Consider the following 22,030-nt stretch of genomic DNA (forward strand, 5'->3'; position numbering starts at 1 on the left):
AAGTGGATTAATTTGTATAACTCTAATTATGGAGATTACTATTTACAGTTGGCGGAATTAATATTTAAATAATTCTCAGTCTTTGCGGCAAAGATTAATCGAATATCAACTATATAAACAGAAATCTTCATCTACACATAACTTGCTGAAAATCAGAATTCAGACTTTTGGAAGCTTAGAGAATTGTTATGATATACAAATCATTAGGTATATTATTATTATTTATTCCAGTGATAAAATAGTAACAGTAACTAGGATTAAATCATGCAGCAACATGTTTACATGACAGTTTGTTGTTAAAGCTTTACGCGAATGATATGGCAGAATTGGAAGTCATGCATTTTCCTGATTAGATATAAAATTTGTCTCCAACTAAAATAAGATATTTCTGATGCCCATGGAAAGACAATAGCGACGTTTGTCTTAAGTATCAAAACAGAAAAGCATCAGATGTCCCATTTCGTATCAGTTTGCATTTTTAACAGGAAACTTCACATATGTTACAGAAATGATATGTGTCCGCACATCGGCAGAATTAAATTTTTATTGATGAGATGGTATAGAGAATTAGTGTTCTGAATTAGCTGCAACATGTCTTAGTTGTCTTTTTAAAAACTGGAAAGGAAAAAAATAAAACTATACACTAGGTTCTCAAAAGTAGTACTATAATTTTCTTTTGTTTATCTGTGAGTGCTAAATCTAGAGGTGAAGAGACAATTTTGACAACCCTCTCCGGGAACGTAAGAAACTTTTTAACAACCAGTTCGAGTGAAACCGTGTGAATCGTTGAATGACATCACTACATATAACTAATACACCTACATAATCCACCAAGGATTCTCGTGCTTTAAATTAAATTCAGAGAGACAATTACTACTTCTATAAATCTAACTATATATTAACTTTTACTATCAACCATCAATAAATTACAATATACCGTACCAGTAATAATCTAACATTATTTTTCTTCTATTTAACGTTACTAATAGCAGTTTCCTTTACTCACACTCTGTTTTACAACATATTTATTACTAAGTTTTACAAGATCTTGTAGGACCGAAGGTAAAAGTGAAAGGAAACGCCGTCCCCACCTCGAGAAAATTATGTACGGCGTTCCCCCAATTCCTAAAACATTACAATGGGTAAAGATAGGAAAGTTGAACGGCGTGACGTCATGCTGCTACCTACCGTCCCCCTACCTTTTCAGATGCACTTTTACTCCTGTGTAGGACTATTGTTGTAATATGCATTTCAGCAAATACCTTCGATAAGTAGAAGTTCATTTGACTTTGACTACCTTTAGTTTAAAAAAATACAATGGAAGTGTTTAGATTCTTTCAAAACCTGAAGTTGTCACATATCTTCTTTTAAAGGCAATTCTGCAATGTTAAAAGAAAACTACACTTGTACCTTGAAGCAAATATTACTGGGTGAATGTTATGAATATCTTCTTCTGCTGAGGATGTTATCTTTTGAAATGGACTGACTGTATTAGAATAAACGTGCGAGTATAATCGGTTCATTATTTTCGCGATAGAATTACTTTCTTTAAAAAATATACATTCATTTACATAGAAGTTAACCGAAGCTCAACATCAATACTAATATGGCAACATCTATAATTATTCGTGATTCTATTTAAATATAATCAATACATTTCTGACGGAAGTAGATTACTAAAATTATTTCAAATAAAAAGGTGTTACTCGAGTCCGTTCGTCGTAAATGGGCAGACAAATAAACGAATCTGGACAGTGGCATTTACACCATGACAACGCTTCCTGTTGCACTTCAGAAGTAATGTCAGACTTTAAAAAAAAACTACCCCTCTTACACCATCTCCGTGCTCGCCGGCTCTACTTCCATGTAACTCCTTCCTGTTTACTACACTGAAATCTACCTTAAAAGGAAAAATATTTAACACCATCAAGAGCATTCCAGGACTGTTTCCAACGATGGTGATAAAGCTGGAATCGGTATATACTCATAGATTCAGCAGGAAACTATTTTGAATGGAAGCAAGTGCGAATAGCTGGTAAAGTCATCTCTATGATTTTCGGTACATCAGCTAGGAATTAAAATGAGCAGCCCTTCTACGTATATACTCGTCGTTACTTGACACGTACATACTCGCTAACACTTGTCAACTGTCCAAATATTTTTGAAATTCCTTTTCTAAAAGGTAAAAGGGGCAATTTCTGCATTATTCTAATTTACCCTTTGAATTCATGAAAAAATAAGGGAATAGTTGAACCATTTCAAAAATGGTTACCGTTGGGGTAATGAGAATCATAATAATCACCAGATAAAATCTTTTCTTTTTTCAATGTGTCTTTTGAAATGAATTCATTTTAAAAATTAAAATTAGATAAACGAGTTTATTTGTTTCAACAATTATGGTACGATAATTGATGATCTCTGCAGTTAAATAGAAATTACTGCATCTTTATTCATTACGTTTTATATGGGATTATTATCGATCTCAATTACCCCAAGGTGAGGGAAATATCCATATTTATTTTTATGTATCTACTTTTTGATAAATTTGAAACATTTTTAAGCGAATACTAAACAAAAGTAAGTTCCTATTATAGTACACAGTAGTTGACGTTACATTGAAAAGAACAGTTTCAGTTTGATATATGGTTTTTCTTAGCTAATGCCCATTACTTTCATCATCTCTTCTCTCTCTCTCTCTCTCTCTCTCTCTCTCTCTCTCTCTCTCTATATATATATATATATATATATATATATATATATATATATATATATATATATATATATATATATATATATATAATTCTTTTATCTTTTAAGATATTCAACAAAAGAACTGTCGACAACCAATGGAATCATTTCTCAATTGGAAATCAGTAACGTAATTCCAGTAGACAGTGGAGGATACGTTTGTCAAGCTACCAACATGTATGGCAGGGAGCAACAAGTACTGCAGCTTCTAGTTCAACGTAAGTTATTCTAATTGGAATCAGTAACCAGTGAGATTTGATAAAGATTACCAATAACTCTCCACTTGTTCATTAATACATAGCATTAGTCATAGTAGCACTTGAAATTCGAAATTTATTCTTGCAAGCTTCAACTTACTACGCAATAAAAAAGTTACAATTAATTAATATTAATTCCACCAAGCTTATAATTGGAATTCCAGTTACATTACGAATAATTAATATTAATTCCATCAAACTCAACAGTTTACTGCGCAATACAAAAATTGCAAATTAACTAGTATTAATTCCATCAAGGTTAGCAGTTTACTGTGCAATACAAAAATTGCAATTAACTGATAATAATTCCACCAAGATTGCCAGATTGCCAACGAATACAAAAATTACAAATCTTATTAATTCCACGAAGCTTGCCAGCTTACCGACAATAAAAAAATTACTTACGTTAGTTTTTTCAACCTGGAACTCCAGACAAAGACAATGAGATTTTCTTTAAAAGGAATAAGATCAATCCACAGGATTCTCCGAGAATGATATAGGTATACCTCAATTATAGCAATTATTGTAGTCACGAAAAAATACCTTCATAATTTAATCCGTGATAACCGGAATTGAAATGAATTATCAATGAAAAAAATTATCTGTTATTTGGTACTTGGTAATGTCAGGACGTATCCTGGCGGATATAATCTTGCTTTAGAACACTCTGACGCCAACACTGGGGAGATGCTGGTGACCTCTCAGTGGATAAAGGGGATTCCCTTCATAAGTAGGTATAACTTGAAGATGAACTTCAGTCCATCACTGTTGATCTTATAGTGTAAGAAAGGAACTCTTTCTACATGGGGAAAATGTGCTCTTTTCGCTGGTCTAGAGTTAGAGCATGAGCCTTTGATGCACAGGTTCCCGGTTCGATTTCCGGCGGAAGAGCATTAAAATGCATTACAGTGGTTCAAATTCTACCTTAAATTGTAAGTTCTCTTCCTATATAACCTCAGTGCTGAAGAAGGGTCACTAAACTTTAATAAACAAAGTAACAAATGAGGAGAGAAAGTGTGCTTATCCTTGAAGGTGATACAAGGTCATTGTATTTAACGTTAGAGATCAGTTTAGGTAAACTTTTGAAATTTTTACTTACCAAGTTTTTTTTTTTTTTTTACTAAGTATGAAAATTTTGTCAAAATATTATGAAACAGGAAAATTTTAAATACACTATTCCGATTCAGCATAATATGAAACATTAAGATCCTTGTTCCCATTGTTCTACGAAGCATGGTTTAATATATAAAATGTCCTATTTTTGCCTATTATTAGTGTTTAGGAGGAAGAAATTTTCAAAGATGACGTTTGTATACTAATCGATACATCTAATTACATTGAACAAAATGATGTGGATGAGTGTAAATCTTCATGTGTGATTTTCGAGAAAATATTTTTCTCCTTTTGTAAACTTAAAAGTTGCTACTCTACAATAAGCAGGCCACTCATTAACATGAAAGTTATACTGAAGAATATCCTTATTAAGCCTTTTCTTTTTATTATGACACTAGCAGTACGACGGTGGTAGACAACATCGTATCTATGAGTTTACTCGGGTATACTCATAACACTAGCAGTACGACGGTGGTAGACAACATCGTATCTATGAGTTTACTCGGGTATACTCATAACACTAGCAGTACAACGGTGGTAGACAACATCGTATCTATGAGTTTACTCGGGTATACTCATAACACTAGCAGTACGACGGTGGTAGACAACATCGTATCTATGAGTTTACTCGGGTATACTCATAACACTAGCAGTACGACGGTGGTAGACAACATCGTATCTATGAGTTTACTCGGGTATACTCATAACACTAGCAGTACAACGGTGATAGACAACATCGTATCTATGAGTTTACTCGGGTATACTCATAACACTAGCAGTACAACAGTGGTAGACAACATCGTATCTATGAGTTTACTCGGGTATACTCATAACACTAGCAGTACGACGGTGGTAGACAACATCGTATCTATGAGTTTACTCGGGTATACTCATAACACTAGCAGTACGACGGTGGTAGACAACATCGTATCTATGAGATTACTCGGGTATACTCATAACACTAGCAGTACGACGGTGGTAGACAACATCGTATCTATGAGTTTACTCGGGTATACTCATAACACTAGCAGTACGACGGTGGTAGACAACATCGTATCTATGAGTTTACTCGGGTATACTCATAACACGAGCAGTACGACGGTGGTAGACAACATCGTATCTATGAGTTTACTCGGGTATACTCATAACACTAGCAGTACGACGGTGGTAGACAACATCGTATCTATGAGTTTACTCGGGTATACTCATAACACTAGCAGTACGACGGTGGTAGACAACATCGTATCTATGAGTTTACTCGGGTATACTCATAACACGAGCAGTACGACGGTGGTAGACAACATCGTATCTATGAGTTTACTCGGGTATACTCATAACACTAGCAGTACGACGGTGGTAGACAACATCGTATCTATGAGTTTACTCGGGTATACTCATAACACTAGCAGTACGACGGTGGTAGACAACATCGTATCTATGAGTTTACTCGGGTATACTCATAACACGAGCAGTACGATGGTGGTAGACAACATCGTATCTATGAGTTTACTCGGGTATACTCATAACACGAGCAGTACGACGGTGGTAGACAACATCGTATCTATGAGTTTACTCGGGTATACTCATAACACGAGCAGTACGACGGTGGTAGACAACATCGTATCTATGAGTTTACTCGGGTATACTCATAACACGAGCAGTACGACGGTGGTAGACAACATCGTATCTATGAGTTTACTCGGGTATACTCATAACACTAGCAGTACGACGGTGGTAGACAACATCGTATCTATGAGTTTACTCGGGTATACTCATAACACTAGCAGTACGACGGTGGTAGACAACATCGTATCTATGAGTTTACTCGGGTATACTCATAACACTAGCAGTACGACGGTGGTAGACAACATCGTATCTATGAGTTTACTCGGGTATACTCATAACACTAGCAGTACGACGGTGGTAGACAACATCGTATCTATGAGTTTACTCGGGTATACTCATAACACTAGCAGTACGATGGTGGTAGACAACATCGTATCTATGAGTTTACTCGGGTATACTCATAACACGAGCAGTACGACGGTGGTAGACAACATCGTATCTATGAGTTTACTCGGGTATACTCATAACACGAGCAGTACGACGGTGGTAGACAACATCGTATCTATGAGTTTACTCGGGTATACTCATAACACTAGCAGTACGACGGTGGTAGACAACATCGTATCTATGAGTTTACTCGGGTATACTCATAACACTAGCAGTACGATGGTGGTAGACAACATCGTATCTATGAGTTTACTCGGGTATACTCATAACACTAGCAGTACGACGGTGGTAGACAACATCGTATCTATGAGTTTACTCGGGTATACTCATAACACGAGCAGTACGACGGTGGTAGACAACATCGTATCTATGAGTTTACTCGGATATACTCATAACACTAGCAGTACGACGGTGGTAGACAACATCGTATCTATGAGTTTACTCGGGTATACTCATAACACTAGCAGTACGACGGTGGTAGACAACATCGTATCTATGAGTTTACTCGGGTATACTCATAACACTAGCAGTACGATGGTGGTAGACAACATCGTATCTATGAGTTTACTCGGGTATACTCATAACACGAGCAGTACGACGGTGGTAGACAACATCGTATCTATGAGTTTACTCGGGTATACTCATAACACGAGCAGTACGACGGTGGTAGACAACATCGTATCTATGAGTTTACTCGGGTATACTCATAACACGAGCAGTACGACGGTGGTAGACAACATCGTATCTATGAGTTTACTCGGGTATACTCATAACACTAGCAGTACGACGGTGGTAGACAACATCGTATCTATGAGTTTACTCGGGTATACTCATAACACTAGCAGTACGACGGTGGTAGACAACATCGTATCTATGAGTTTACTCGGGTATACTCATAACACTAGCAGTACAACGGTGATAGACAACATCGTATCTATGAGTTTACTCGGGTATACTCATAACACTAGCAGTACAACGGTGGTAGACAACATCGTATCTATGAGTTTACTCGGGTATACTCATAACACTAGCAGTACGACGGTGGTAGACAACATCGTATCTATGAGTTTACTCGGGTATACTCATAACACTAGCAGTACAACGGTGATAGACAACATCGTATCTATGAGTTTACTCGGGTATACTCATAACACTAGCAGTACAACAGTGGTAGACAACATCGTATCTATGAGTTTACTCGGGTATACTCATAACACTAGCAGTACAACGGTGATAGACAACATCGTATCTATGAGTTTACTCGGGTATACTCATTACACTAGCAGTACAACGGTGGTAGACAACATCGTATCTATGAGTTTACTCGGGTATACTCATAACACTAGCAGTACAACGGTGGTAGACAACATCGTATCTATGAGTTTACTCGGGTATACTCATAACACTAGCAGTACGACGGTGGTAGACAACATCGTATCTATGAGTTTACTCGGGTATACTCATAACACTAGCAGTACGACGGTGGTAGACAACATCGTATCTATGAGTTTACTCGGGTATACTCATAACACGAGCAGTACAACGGTGGTAGACAACATCGTATCTATGAGTTTACTCGGGTATACTCATAACACTAGCAGTACAACGGTGGTAGACAACATCGTATCTATGAGTTTACTCGGGTATACTCATAACACTAGCAGTACGACGGTGATAGACAACATCGTATCTATGAGTTTACTCGGGTATACTCATAACACTAGCAGTACGACGGTGGTAGACAACATCGTATCTATGAGTTTACTCGGGTATACTCATAACACTAGCAGTACGACGGTGGTAGACAACATCGTATCTATGAGTTTACTCGGGTATACTCATAACACTAGCAGTACGACGGTGGTAGACAACATCGTATCTATGAGTTTACTCGGGTATACTCATAACACTAGCAGTACGACGGTGGTAGACAACATCGTATCTATGAGTTTACTCGGGTATACTCATAACACTAGCAGTACGACGGTGGTAGACAACATCGTATCTATGAGTTTACTCGGGTATACTCATAACACTAGCAGTACGACGGTGGTAGACAACATCGTATCTATGAGTTTACTCGGGTATACTCATAACACTAGCAGTACGACGGTGGTAGACAACATCGTATCTATGAGTTTACTCGGGTATACTCATAACACTAGCAGTACGACGGTGGTAGACAACATCGTATCTATGAGTTTACTCGGTTATACTCATAACACTAGCAGTACGACGGTGGTAGACAACATCGTATCTATGAGTTTACTCGGGTATACTCATAACACTAGCAGTACGACGGTGGTAGACAACATCGTATCTATGAGTTTACTCGGGTATACTCATAACACTAGCAGTACGACGGTGGTAGACAACATCGTATCTATGAGTTTACTCGGGTATACTCATAACACTAGCAGTACGACGGTGATAGACAACATCGTATCTGTGAGTTTACTCGGGTATACTCATAACACTAGCAGTACGACGGTGGTAGACAACATCGTATCTATGAGTTTACTCGGGTATACTCATAACACTAGCAGTACAACGGTGATAGACAACATCGTATCTATGAGTTTACTCGGGTATACTCATAACACTAGCAGTACGACGGTGGTAGACAACATCGTATCTGTGAGTTTACTCGGGTATACTCATAACACTAGCAGTACGACGGTAATAGACAACATCGTATCTATGAGTTTACTCGGGTATACTCATAACACTAGCAGTACGACGGTAATAGACAACATCGTATCTATGAGTTTACTCGGGTATACTCATAACACTAGCAGTACGACGGTGGTAGACAACATCGTATCTATGAGTTTACTCGGGTATACTCATAACACTAGCAGTACGACGGTGGTAGACAACATCGTATCTATGAATTTACTCTGGTATACTCATAACACTAGCAGTACGACGGTGGTAGACAACATCGTATCTATGAGTTTACTCGGGTATACTCATAACACTAGCAGTACGACGGTGGTAGACAACATCGTATCTATGAGTTTTCTCGAGTATAGTCGCGTTTCCTCCCACATTCTTATTCCACCCATTCTTCCATCGCCATTCACTTGCTTTAGTCATCGTCTCCCGTAACCTAACAGGCATAATCAGGGGACATTAAAAACTGAAAGATTTCATTTTATTTCATTTTGCTAGCACAACGACAGTACACAGTATGCTTAATGAGAAATAATCAAAAAAATATGATTTAACTCTTAATTTTAAAATTTTATTTAGCTATTATATTGTCCAGAGGTAAGACATATATCAGTTGCCATATCGTATTGAGCTAAGCAAAATAAGATGATTAAGAGTAAATTCTTAATCGTAGTATTTCAAGAAGATAGAGACAACGAATTTTTACGATGCTAAAAAGTATATATCAGCTCGATCGTTGTCAATAATAATTGGTAGATTTTATTCTTCTGGAACAGATACTTTATGCAAGAAAATAAATTGTTAATTAACAATTGCATCTATGTATGTTAAAAAATAGATTGTTAATTAACAAATTGCATCTTTGTATGTTAAAAAAAGATTGTTTATTAACAAATTGTCTCTATGTATGTAAAAGAAATGGACTGCTAATTAATAAATTACATCTATGTATCATTCTACTTACAGGTTTCAGTAATTTGTGAATCTTTAAATTTCCAAGCTTTCGACTCTCTCCTGGAGTCTTGGTCACGGAGGTTAAAAACAGGAAAAAAAAAACAGAAACATCAATGAATAAAAAGGAACGGGCTTGCCAAGGGGGAGAGCTGTGTGGAAAACGCTTTGCCAAGTTCGTCAGCGATATGCAGATGTTTTTGAAGCAAACTAAAATATGGTGGAGTCAGTTTGTATGCCTTTCATGTTTCTGTTGGAAGGTTGCCAACTCATGTTATTTTTATTATCATGCCACTGCTGTGAAAGTTTTGTGATAACCGCCTCCCATTCGTCACTCAGCCATCCCTTGTCTAGGTTTAATTTTTTTTAATGGATAAATAATTTTTTTTTTTTTTTTAAAAAAAAAACAGTCTCTCTACTCTCTATTTCTAGCTCCAAATAAAATTTTTGAATATTCTGTTCTGTGTTACGCTTCTTTTAAATGTTTCGATAAACTTGACATCGGATTTTCCTCTTTCGAATCTCTAATATGTTCTTTTACTCGAAGTTTTAAATTTCTTTACGAAAAATTTTCACAGCATTGGCATGATAATAAAAATGAGTTGGCAACCTTCCAACAGAAACATAAAAGGCGCACAAACTGACTCCGCTATAGTTTATTTTGCTTCAAAAACATCTGCATATCGCTGACGCACTTGACAAAGTGTTTTCCACACAGCTCTTCCCCTTGTTAAGTCCGTTCCTTTTTATTCCTTTATGTTTCTGTTCATTTTCTTCCTGTTTTTAACCTCAGTGACAAAGACTCCAGGGGAGAGTCGAAAGCTCGGAAATTTAAAGATTCACGAATTACAGAAACCTTTAAGTAGAATGATAGTTACAATTCCTGAGTGTGGTTTTGCAATGTCTGAATATATATATGTATGTAAAAAATAGATTGCTAATTAATAAATTGCATCTATTGTTTTTGGTGCTCTCCTAACAGTGACACACACATACTTCTAACAGTGCCAGCCACACTTCTAACAGTGACACAGATATTACTTGTATTTTTTTTTTGTTTTTTCACCGAAGACAATATTAGAAGAATTGAGGTCATCAGCTTTCCCTAAAAGTTTTCATGTTTTGAATTGTTTTCAATGAAAGATGGAATCGCGGCTTCACATCTGTGTTTCCTGTTAACTTAATCTCACATAAAATTATTATTAGTATTATTTTGTAATAGATCGGGTCATATGAGGAAAACTGAATAAATCATTAAAAAGTTGCATATCTTTTGTGGTATTTCAGAGCCACCAAATCCTCCAAAACATTTGGAGAGTGTGGAAATTGGGAGTAGAGCCGTTCGATTACAATGGAAAGGAGATTTTCCGAGTGTCACAAAATTTATAGTACAACTTAAAGAAACAAGAGGTAAGTAAGAGTATATATTTTTTTTTAAAATTAAGTCCATGGTGTTTTAAAAATCTTAGGTAAATTCATATTTTTATCTAAAGAGATAAGGCTATAGTCATTGACATTCCTTTTTATTTCATAGTTGAATTGGAATCGTACATTTATCCTGAAAATTAATAAAGTCCTTGTTGAACGAAAATCTCAGATTATAATCCAATGACTGTTTGAATTCCCTCTAAAGTGTAAATTTTGTTCTTTGTTCAACTTCAGTTTTGAGATGGAATTTCCAGGCATTGTAGTCATTCTTTTCCAGTAGCTAGGCTCTTTTCTTCCAGACTTCTCAATTATATCGGGTGTTCTAAAAATGACGCCCATGGATTACAGAGCATTATTCCATAAGTAATGAAGCGAAATATATATATAATTGTATTCCTTTCAGGTTCTCGTCTGGAAACGCGAAATGAGCTATTTGGCAACGCGTAGATAGAGCCTCAGAGAAAATCTACCAATCCATCAAATAGTTACATTGATTCTTTCCAGATGGCAGTAAAAGTTGATAACGTTGACGTACTAGCGTAACAATCGGGGTAATTGTTTGATGGATTTGAGGATCAAAGCTAATATTCCAAATTTTATCTGCGACGTTTTTACATAGTGAAATTTTGATTCCCCCTAGTCGCTGAAGGAGGCCCTGTAGAATATATCATCATATAGCATTTTCGCTTTATTTTGACCTAAATAATAACGCTCTGTCATCCGTTGGTGCCATTTTTAGAACACCTGATACTTGACATAAATATCGAAACTTATATAAACTATGTCCACCTATCTGTCCAACGATAAATTCATGAGTTGACCCGGGGGACAAATTTGAAATTTCTCCTCGCGGCATATCTCCGATTGTGCTCAACATGGGCTACTAGTAGTTTTGCAGTACTGCTTTCATCCCTCCTCCCCCGTTGGCGAATATTGAAAGTCTCTCTTGGGGAAAATCTGAAATCACCAATGTGTCCTCAGGATAGATTCAACAATCCAACAATAGACTTGATTCCAATCATTATTCTTCTAATGAATTTTGAAGTGTTACATTTACTGCTTCCGGTTTCAATAATTAATTTTGTTTCATCGGTAGAAACTAGATGGGCTTCCGAAGTATGAGGATTAAATATTAAAACTGGAAGTAGTATTCATAACTACCAGTTCCAAAAGAAAGATGAAAGAAGAGACGAAACATATCTCAAGACCCTAAAAACCGAAACTGAAAAATAAAGAAGAAAGCTTGCCATTTTTTTTTTTTTTTTTCTCTCTCTCTCTATGAAGGTCCGAATATTAAAACTGTAAGAATAAATCTACTCTTTTCGTTGAATAAAATGATAAAGAGTGGAATTGGAACCAGTTCTTGGTGTGTTGAATTAATATTAAAAGAAAAGATTCTCTTTGTCTCTTACCGTTCCTTATCTAATTCCTGTCGACAAACAAAAAGGCAGACGGACGGAAGGGCAGTCAGAGATATTCTATACTACTTTCCATACTTATGGTATGTATAGTGTAGTTTAACAATCTAAAATGATTTTAAAAAGAGAGAAACTGTTCTTTGATATGCATTTAGAGTTAAAAGAATAAATTTCTTCCTCCGTCCATATCCCTCCATTAAATCTAGAAGTTGTACCCCATGGGTCTCTCTTCCAGTTCCAACGTTGAATCTCCATAGTTTTGGAAGTTACCATAGTTCAACAATGTGGAATCAAAACCTAACTTGTCTAATTACCAATAACTTTTAACCACAATTCTTGCGTAATTCGTTCAACGAAACCAACTGACGAAAACCTGTCCAAATAGAAAGAAACGTGTTTTCTTCAATTTTGATTCAGGTGCACATTTCTCTCAGTGCTGTAAAAAAGAAAGAGAGTTTCGGAGATGACAACTTTTACTGGCCTGTTTCGTAGTACCAAACTTTTATGCAGAGGCGGATTTAGACATTTTACGGTCCTAAGCAATTAATTTCCGAAGACCTCTCACTCACACCAGAGTACTTTTATAGTGCATTTAGTTTTTAGTGTATAAAAGGCAGCTTTGTGGGTGTAGATAGGTCGTTAATCTTCTTCTTTATTATTATTAATTTTATATTCAAAATGAAAATTACAGAAGTATTATAGCAACACAAAACTCTTAAAACAATTCATTCATCCTATTCAAACAAAACGTTGGACGTTACAATATTTTTTTTCTTTTGAAAAAAGAAAAGAATTGTTCCAAATGATTTTGTTTTTCTTTTTTGGCCCTCCTGAGTTCTGCAACCCTACACAACTTACCTGCTTTGCCTACTCGAAAATTCGACGCTGCTTTTAACCGTAATATCAAATTAGCTAACATTTACTCAATCTTTCATTTCATATGTTTAATTTCTCATCTACTTTTCTATGGTTAGTTTTCAAGTCCTATTATTATTGTTGTTTCTATCTACGTATTATTTTAACCTTCTTTGCTTTGCTTTTTTTTAAAGCCTAACGTTATTATTATTATTATTATTATTATTATTATTATTATTATTATTATTATTATTATTATTATTATTATTATTATTATTATTATTATTATTATTTCGTTACTTTTGTATGAATCCAGAGTTTTTTGTTTCCTTTTTATGTCTGTAACGATTGTAATATCAATTCTTGGCAGTGCTTTCATAAGCAACAAGTTTAGGCCATTGATTCATATCGTGCCGAGATAAATAGTCTCCTTCTTGACATTTCAATTGAATCCTATCATTGATCTACTCATCTAATATTTTTGATTTTATAACTTTCAGGTCCTTGGAATAAACCCAACATTAGGGAACTGGCAACTGCAGATCAAAGTGTGTTAGTAGAAAACCTGCAACCAGCCACTCGATACATGTTTCGAGTTATTGCTGAAAGTCCAGTGGGACGAAGTGATCCAAGTGCAGAGTTACTAGTGACAACAGAACCTCAGAAACCAAGTGGACCTCCGCGCCATTTATCAGTATATCCAATCTCTTCAACCGCCTTACGAGTTACGTGGATGCCTCCACTGAAAGAGCTTCAACATGGAAACATTCAAGGATATTACGTCGGATATAAGGAGATGAGGTAGATGTCAGGTACCATGCTTTCTAAAAGTGCTAATATAAATATATATATATAATATATATATAATTAAGGGTACTATATTTCTGTAACTCCAAACCGGTACACTTGGGTAAGAAATCTGAAGTTCAAATTGTTGGGTAAAAGTCAGCCAATGTACACTTTAAAGTACATTAGGCCAATGCATTTTTGAACTTTATTCTTGCAATTAGTAATTACCTACGATACCGACCATTTGCCTAGTAAAATTATCAAATGTGCTTCTAGAGTATGCTTCCTATTCCTCAAGTGTTGAAGTGTACTTTGTCACTCTCTGATTCCAATGAATCTGATTCTGATTATTCAGATAGTGACTCAGATTCAAATGACGTATATCTCTGATGTTTTCCTAGTTCTCTCTTCATTCTTTCTTGATTATTCTTTCTCAGTAATTGTCTCTTTCTCGATGAATTCAGTCACATCAGAATACTATCTTTCTTTCTGCTTTCACCCTGTACCTTCCTTTTTCAGAATTGTTTATTGTATGAATAAGATAATCTAAAGTGAAAATTTGTTGAATTCCTATCTGTTTCAAGTAGTATTGTTGTGAGTCATTTGTTAAAATTTGAATTTCTATTAAGGTTGCACTTCCTCGTACGAGTAAATAAGACCTAACACACCATAAATATGACTCGGAATTGATTTACTTTTCTTCTCCACAAGTTCTTTATTTTAGCAAAAACATCTACATTGCCCTTTAGTATTGTAAATCAAGTCACATTACCAAAGATGTGGGAAAAATAAAAGTATGTACAAAATATTTAATTACAAGAAAAAATTCACACTTTAATAATAATAATAATAATAATAATAATAATAATAATAATAATAATAATAATAATAATAATAATAATAATAATAATAAAGATATTTAAATGTCTTAATACGGATATTTTAAGCTCTGAAATAAATAGACATGTTAAGAAATGAAATATGTTCAAAATGACCAGATTCTCTTGTGCACTGAACGCTACATACAACAGTTTCCTATTTTGTTGTGTGTATGTGTGTTTTTCCCCCACATATGTTTCACCTCCTTCTTGCGTTACCCTTAATTTTCCCCGCACTAGGATAATATCTACAGGAAACAAGGAGAAATGTTGTAGTTTTAATTTATGTTTCCAACTGTGAAAATCATTGAAACATACTATGTATGCATATATATTTTATTGTATTTATTCTCAGCATTTGACAGAAAAGCCATACTTACAATTTCTTTTAACTTGTAGAATTATTAGGCAATATTTTAATACACAAATGATTTTATTTATCAAGGCACATATAGACTAAGGTTTTGCAGTTACTACCAGCATTACTTCCTTCCCGACGTATATTACTAATTTAAGTCTTTGAATAAGTTGTCTCATAATATTGTTATAGTATACAGGGTGATTCTTTTAAAACTCACGGATTTCATTTGGATCTAGAATTTCTAATTGAAGTCCGATTTTCGTGCAGTTTGTGGCATATTATCAAGGAAGGATCGGAGATTTATGGAGCTATGTTTACTGGTTTAAATTCATTTGGGGTACTATCGTCCACATCTCAAGGAAAACAGCAAATATTCACCAGTGTGCCTTACGATTGGAATGAAGTTTGGGATTTTGGAAGAAAAAATTGCAAAATATAAATTAAGTGTGAGTGAGAATACAAATTTAGTGTTAGTGGTAACACACATAAATCACATATTGAATAGCTATAGCCAGTTTCTTGCGACAAACTACGCAGAGATTTCTTGTGCGACCTAGGGAGTCAATAACTGACATCTTCCACAACACCCGCCTGCCGGGTCCGATTTCCTGTCTCACTCAAAAGCTATCCTGTTTGTTCCAATTTATTCCCTTAATGACCATGTTACGTTCCAGTCTGAGGAAGAACGTGATTCAAATTTGTTTCTAAATGCCCTTTGGGTAACAACAGCAGATTCCGTTCTCCAAAAACTTTTAACGATAAACTCACGTTGCTCCACAGAGGACACTATTCTCACTGTGTCCTGATCATACTCACACAGTAGTACAGAACTGTACAGCTCAATTACCAATACAACGGCCCAGTTTCCTGTTTCTTATTGACTTGACGAAGTTGCCATCTAAAACTCAAACCTCCACACTGCACCTCATTCCAATTGTAAGCTACAGTGGCGAATATTTGCTGTTTTTCTTTAGGCGTGGCCGATATTATCCCGGATAAGTTTAAACCAGTAAACATAATTCCATAAGTCTCCCATCCTTCATTGATCATTTGCCACAAACCGCTTGAAAATCGGACTTCAGTTAGAAATTGTGGACCCAAATGAAATCCATGAGTTTAAAAAAAAAATCATCCTGTAATAGTTGTTCTGTTTTATATTGTCCTTCTTCCCCTCCTCAACGTCTCTCACCATAGGTTTTTTGTTTTAGTCGTCCTTGGTATTCCTTAATAATACCAATCATTCAGGATTTCAGACTTTTTTTTTTCAGAAGTGGAGAGAGTATTATGGACATAGATTTAATTAAGGATTTGTTCATATTTTCGAAAATAGTTTGGCTGTATTAGAATTGTAAAGGCTTTAGTGTGCGTGGTCCCATGTTTGATTACCAATGGAATCCAAAAATGCTCACAAGGGACGTATATGAACGGTGACAGCTAGATATTTATTAAAATTGTTACCCTGACTAATCGACGATCGCTAATCATTGTGGTGATAGTCACTCGGTGCAGAAATGCCTTGTTTACCAGCTACGTATAATATATATACCACGCAGTTACCGAGTGAAGCTGTGGTAAGTCATACCCTAAGAACGCCGGAAAAAGGCAAAAAAAAAAAAAAAATGTGTGCAGGTACAAGGAAGTAAACTACAAGATCCAGTGACTAACGGGTTTGATGCATCATATCGAGTGTGCGACTAGGGCGAGAAATGTAGTATTTTGCCATACTATCTATGTTTTTTCTGTTGTGTGTATTGGTGTATTATATTAAAATATTATGCGCCTGTATTACTGTTAACCTGAATGCAATGTGTTTTGTCTTCATCGTTGTCTTACATGTTAACGTTTCCTACACTCTTGACTGACACCCATCACAGGTCATTAATCTTTGCGAATCGATTCTTACGTACTTTCTTGTCATAGGTTTGTTACCTTTCGTGCCAAAGCTTTTCTTTAATATTTTTACGCGTTCCCTTTTGTTTCTGTGGTTTAGAAGGCATGCAGGATTTTATGCAGTATTGCAACCCCAAGATAGTTCGTTTTATAGCTCTCGGGAACGGCTCGAGCTATCGATTTCTCACAAATGCCATTGGAATTGCTACGCTATAAGAAGACTTCCTATTCACATTTCCTGTGTGTCAAATGGGACTTCTTCTTTCTAAGACTACTCTAACATGTGCCCTTTCTTGGGTGAATCCTGTATCAATCCTGTTAGTCACTGGATGCTAGGCCTGCTGTAGTTTACTCCCTATTGTACATTTGTTCCTTCTGCAGTCTTGTTGTTGTTGTACATTTGTTCATTTCTCTGTACTGACCCCCTCATTTCTCAACTTTAGAACCTTCTATCTCCTTTATTTGACAACACTGATAACCCACCGTTCGTTTATTTTCTTTCGCGTTTTATGCCAATTGTTTTAATGCCATAAAATGGTATAGTTCTATTTGAAAGGCTATAAGTGTGTTGGGGTGGAAGCACTGCTTGTGTGATACTACTGCCGTGTTCTTGGTCACGTGTTCTCCTCCTGTAGGTATCAGGTTACCTTCAAACATTTTTCATTTGCTGCCTTTTCCTGGCGTTTTTGGGGTATAACTCGACACAGCCTCACTCAGCCACTGCTTGGTATATGTATTATGCACAGCGGGTAAACAAGGCACTTCTGCACCGAATGACTATCATTACGATGATTAGCGATCTACAATTAGCCAGTGTAGAAATTTTCATAAATATCTAGCTGTCACGATTCGCATACGTCCCTTGTCAGTAATTAGTCATCATTCAAAGGGGGGATTTTAGGCGTTTAAACTTGCTCAACTAATAAGCAACCAGATAAACACAGCCCAATTTTAAAAACATGTTCATTCTGTAATTTTGAAAAATGTTAAGATAATCTTAATAACTGCGTCGCTGAGAGTTTTTACCGAACTGTTTCAGCAACTTATCTTGTGAGGCTTTTCAACAGACTAAAGTGAACATCGAATAAGTTATAATGAACACAACGTCTTGAACTTTGTGATGTAAGGGCTCTAAAAACTTGGAAGTGAACTTTTTGTCGACGAATTCATGCAATCCTATGGTGAGAAACTATGTGTATACATCAACTTCTTCTTCATAGATCTCTGGAATCTAACATGTTCTGTGATGACAACTGGTGAAAAAAGTCACAGTATAAGTAACTGAAACAGTTCCGTAAAAAAGTCTTAGCGGTTGAATTATTAAGATATTTTTTTCATTTTTTTCAAAATTATGTAATAAAATCCATCAATTGCTCGAATTCAATAAACGTATATTCTAATGTGTGTCTATATTAGAATAACCTAAATTTCTCATATATTGATGTCTTATCATATGAGGCATGTCGTTTGTCAGAATCGATCAATTAAAGTAAAGTGCTGAGGAGAACAACTCTCGAAATCCACAGTAAAATTTTCCGTTAGTAAATTTGAGTTCTTTTGATTAAATTCCAATATTTAGAGGTTGGACTGTACTGTACAGTACAAATAAACGAGTTTTATTCAAAATTAAAAATTAATAAAAAATTAAAAAGTAATGTAATTAATAAAAGTTACAATATTTTCCTTGCAAATGTATTCCTCCAAGATCAGGAGTTTGTGCTTATTGGATTGAAGGAAATTGATCCTTTTCAATGTAAGGGAGCGAGTCTTGGTGACAACTGTTTAAGCGGTTGAAATATTAAACAGAACCGGGGCTGCGATGGCTCATGGTAGAGCGCTTATCTCTGCTTCGTGAGGCCCCTGTTCAATTCCAGTCCATTCCAAATAGACTTTGTACTGAACAAACAATGTGCCAATGGGTTTTCTTGGGATTCTACTGTTTCCTACCATTTTATTCATTCCATCATTATAATCCATCTCATCATCACCATCTCCATTTGTCTCGGTGCATAATCGTGGGACGTTAAACTAAAGAAAAATTGACAAAACCGAATTGTAAATATTATTTATGTTATGGCATGTGTAATATATAATTGTTCAACTTTTGTGTACAGCTGTATAATTTAAAAGAAAAAAACTAACGTGTGAACTTAAATACCCAAAGTTGGATATTTATGACAAGACTTGAGATTTTCTACGCAAACTCGAACATAAGATTTCTAATAAGTTAATTTGAAGTAAATATAAACAACGAACAATTTATCTTTTCTGTGCATTTTGCTCCATTTATGTACTAAATTTTTATGTAATTTTATATTTAGGTCTACCGGAAGTAATTATAACTTTACTACAGTTCAACTCCAAACTGAAGAAAAGGGAGAATTGGTTCTAACCGGCCTTAACAAATTTACGAAATATGCTGTTGTGGTCCAGGCTTTTAATCAAGTCGGTCTTGGTCCTCTGACTGAACCAGTTGTCACGCAAACACTTGAAGATGGTAGGTATTAGTTATCAGTATTGTGTAAAATTGTAATAATTAGAAAATAATTATTCATCCTATTATATATTTTTTAAAAACCTTTGTATTGCTCTGTCTCCTGGCTGTAACAAAATAATGTATAATAGATAATCAAATGAAATATGGCGAAAGTCAGTTAAAGATCTTAAATATACTCACGTGTTAATAATTCTACCATGAACAACAAAGTTTTTCCACTTTGGTGAGGGACAATTCTTAGCGTGTGTATGAAACCAATGTTGCACCCTCTCCCACACTTCTTGGACACGGAGAAAATCCTTTAAATGTTTCTTCAGTTCCCGGAAAACATGGAAATCGCATGGGAACAGATTGGAAGGCTGTAGGTTGCATAGACCAGACCACTCAAGTACCGTTACTATGTAGATCCTAGCTTTTTTTCTGAAATATGATATGTTCCTCCTTAGGAAACCATACCTTCAAGTCTTGATTTTTCACTATAACGGTCAAAAGCTGTTGAAGTATCGATCGACATTGGTAATGGCTTCTTAATCCAACAATTTCATAAGTATAGATACATGGTAATTGAAGAATAGTGTCATTTTCCCGAGATTCATTTGACTAACCTTTACATATAAACCTGGAAAACTGATTTAAGTTCAAATGGTTCATAAAGAACCTAATATATACTGATAAAAAGTTACGTAAATCTTTGTATAAAACACAAACAGAAAAGACTGGAATCAGATCCGTAAACTCCTGAGAGACTGAACATATATATATATATATACACAAAGAATCAATTAATACAGACAGAACAGCGACAGCAGTTAAATCTCTTCAATGAAAACAATAAGTTCATCTTTGTACTTGTCTATAAGAATTGTCTCTCTTTTTCCTAAGAATTGATTGATTGGTTGTCTTTTTAGTTAGTACTCTAGTCCTTCTCCTAAAGAAATAATAACAATCATCATCTTTTGCAATTAGACATCTAATTTCTTCCAATATCTCCTTTTAGATTATAGCCACCCAGGCATTGATCAAGCTTATGTCAAATTCGAAATTATATGGGTTACTTGCGTAAGATGCGTACTGCTGCAACCGTGATAGTCATATTTTACCATATAACACAGATTGAAATTTGGTAGGATTGCCAGAAGAAATATCTTCAAACAAAATTGAAACAATATCTGTGTTATTTAGATTCGTTTTGAAATATTAGCACCCGTCTGAGGAGAAATTCGATCATATTGTTTAATACAACGTATAATAATAATAAAACATACCAAATAACAGTACATTTTAATAAATATTATAAAGTACTTTACTGAACAATTTAAACAGTTTAAAATCAAATCATCAATACTTCATAGATTATTTTCTTTAATATAGCACACATCATTGTTCCTACGACAGTAAAAATAAAGTAAAATTCCATATTTATATAACAATTTCAGTTAGAACCACCAATTTTATTAGTTATAGTTTACTTCAGTCTATCAAAAAAACTCAGTTTTTAATCAGACGTCAATATAACTGTTTCACATAACTTCGTAAGTTGCGATTTTCTTTTATCGAATAGTAATATGTAATTAGTATTTCAGACGTTTAAATTTTATTCACGGATAAACGATACCTTGACCTACATATTCATTAATATTATCTTCGTCATTATATATAAGAAATCAATTATTAACCTTTTAAATTATGATGGCACAACCTGTGCTATGGCGTCGACCTTCGGAATTTGCTTTATAAGTCTCTAGTCAAGCTTTTTAGACCGGGTATTTTGCATTCATTCAAATATGGAAGCATCATAGAACATATTTTATGGGCATTTTTTAGCCTCGCGTGTTCTATCTGGGGGCTGTGACGTCACAAACATGGACAATGGGTTTTAAAAAAGGGTATATTTGAGAAGTTTCTTCAAAAAAATCCCTGACACACTACTGTTTACCCTAGAATCATGGTTTGTACCTCGTTGGTTTTGTTATAAGACAGGATTTTGAAATATACCACTCAAATGTCCCTATCGTGTACCAGAAGCGGGAAAATCTCGTCCAAAATGGAAAAAAGAGGATTTTTTAAAGAAAAAAATCCCTTTACCCCATTTTTCTCTTCACAGGTTCACGAAAGCGAAATTTGAGTGGTACCATTTGAAAGGTTGTCTTATGCTG

General features: G+C 35.2%; 1 protein-coding gene across 5 annotated transcripts in view; it reads left to right on the forward strand.

Annotated features, from left to right (window-relative positions):
* The window catches only part of LOC145673227 (cell adhesion molecule Dscam2-like), a 510,467-nt gene that overhangs the window by 416,854 nt on the left and 71,583 nt on the right, over window positions 1-22,030 (forward strand). For all 5 annotated transcript variants that reach the window (XR_014128733.1, XR_014128732.1, XR_014128734.1 and 2 more), the window contains exons 14-17: window positions 2,818-2,966; window positions 11,046-11,168; window positions 13,960-14,260; window positions 19,699-19,874. Coding sequence is in view for 2 of the 5 variants with exons in the window: in XM_081742719.1 (XP_081598845.1) it covers window positions 2,818-2,966; window positions 11,046-11,168; window positions 13,960-14,260; window positions 19,699-19,874 (749 nt within the window). In the remaining 3 variants the exon portion in view is untranslated. The remainder of the gene's footprint in view (window positions 1-2,817; window positions 2,967-11,045; window positions 11,169-13,959; window positions 14,261-19,698; window positions 19,875-22,030) is intronic.

Source organism: Thermobia domestica, chromosome 16 (assembly GCF_964235325.1).
Source record: "Thermobia domestica chromosome 16, izTheDome1.hap1.1, whole genome shotgun sequence".
NCBI lineage: Eukaryota > Metazoa > Arthropoda > Insecta > Zygentoma > Lepismatidae > Thermobia > Thermobia domestica.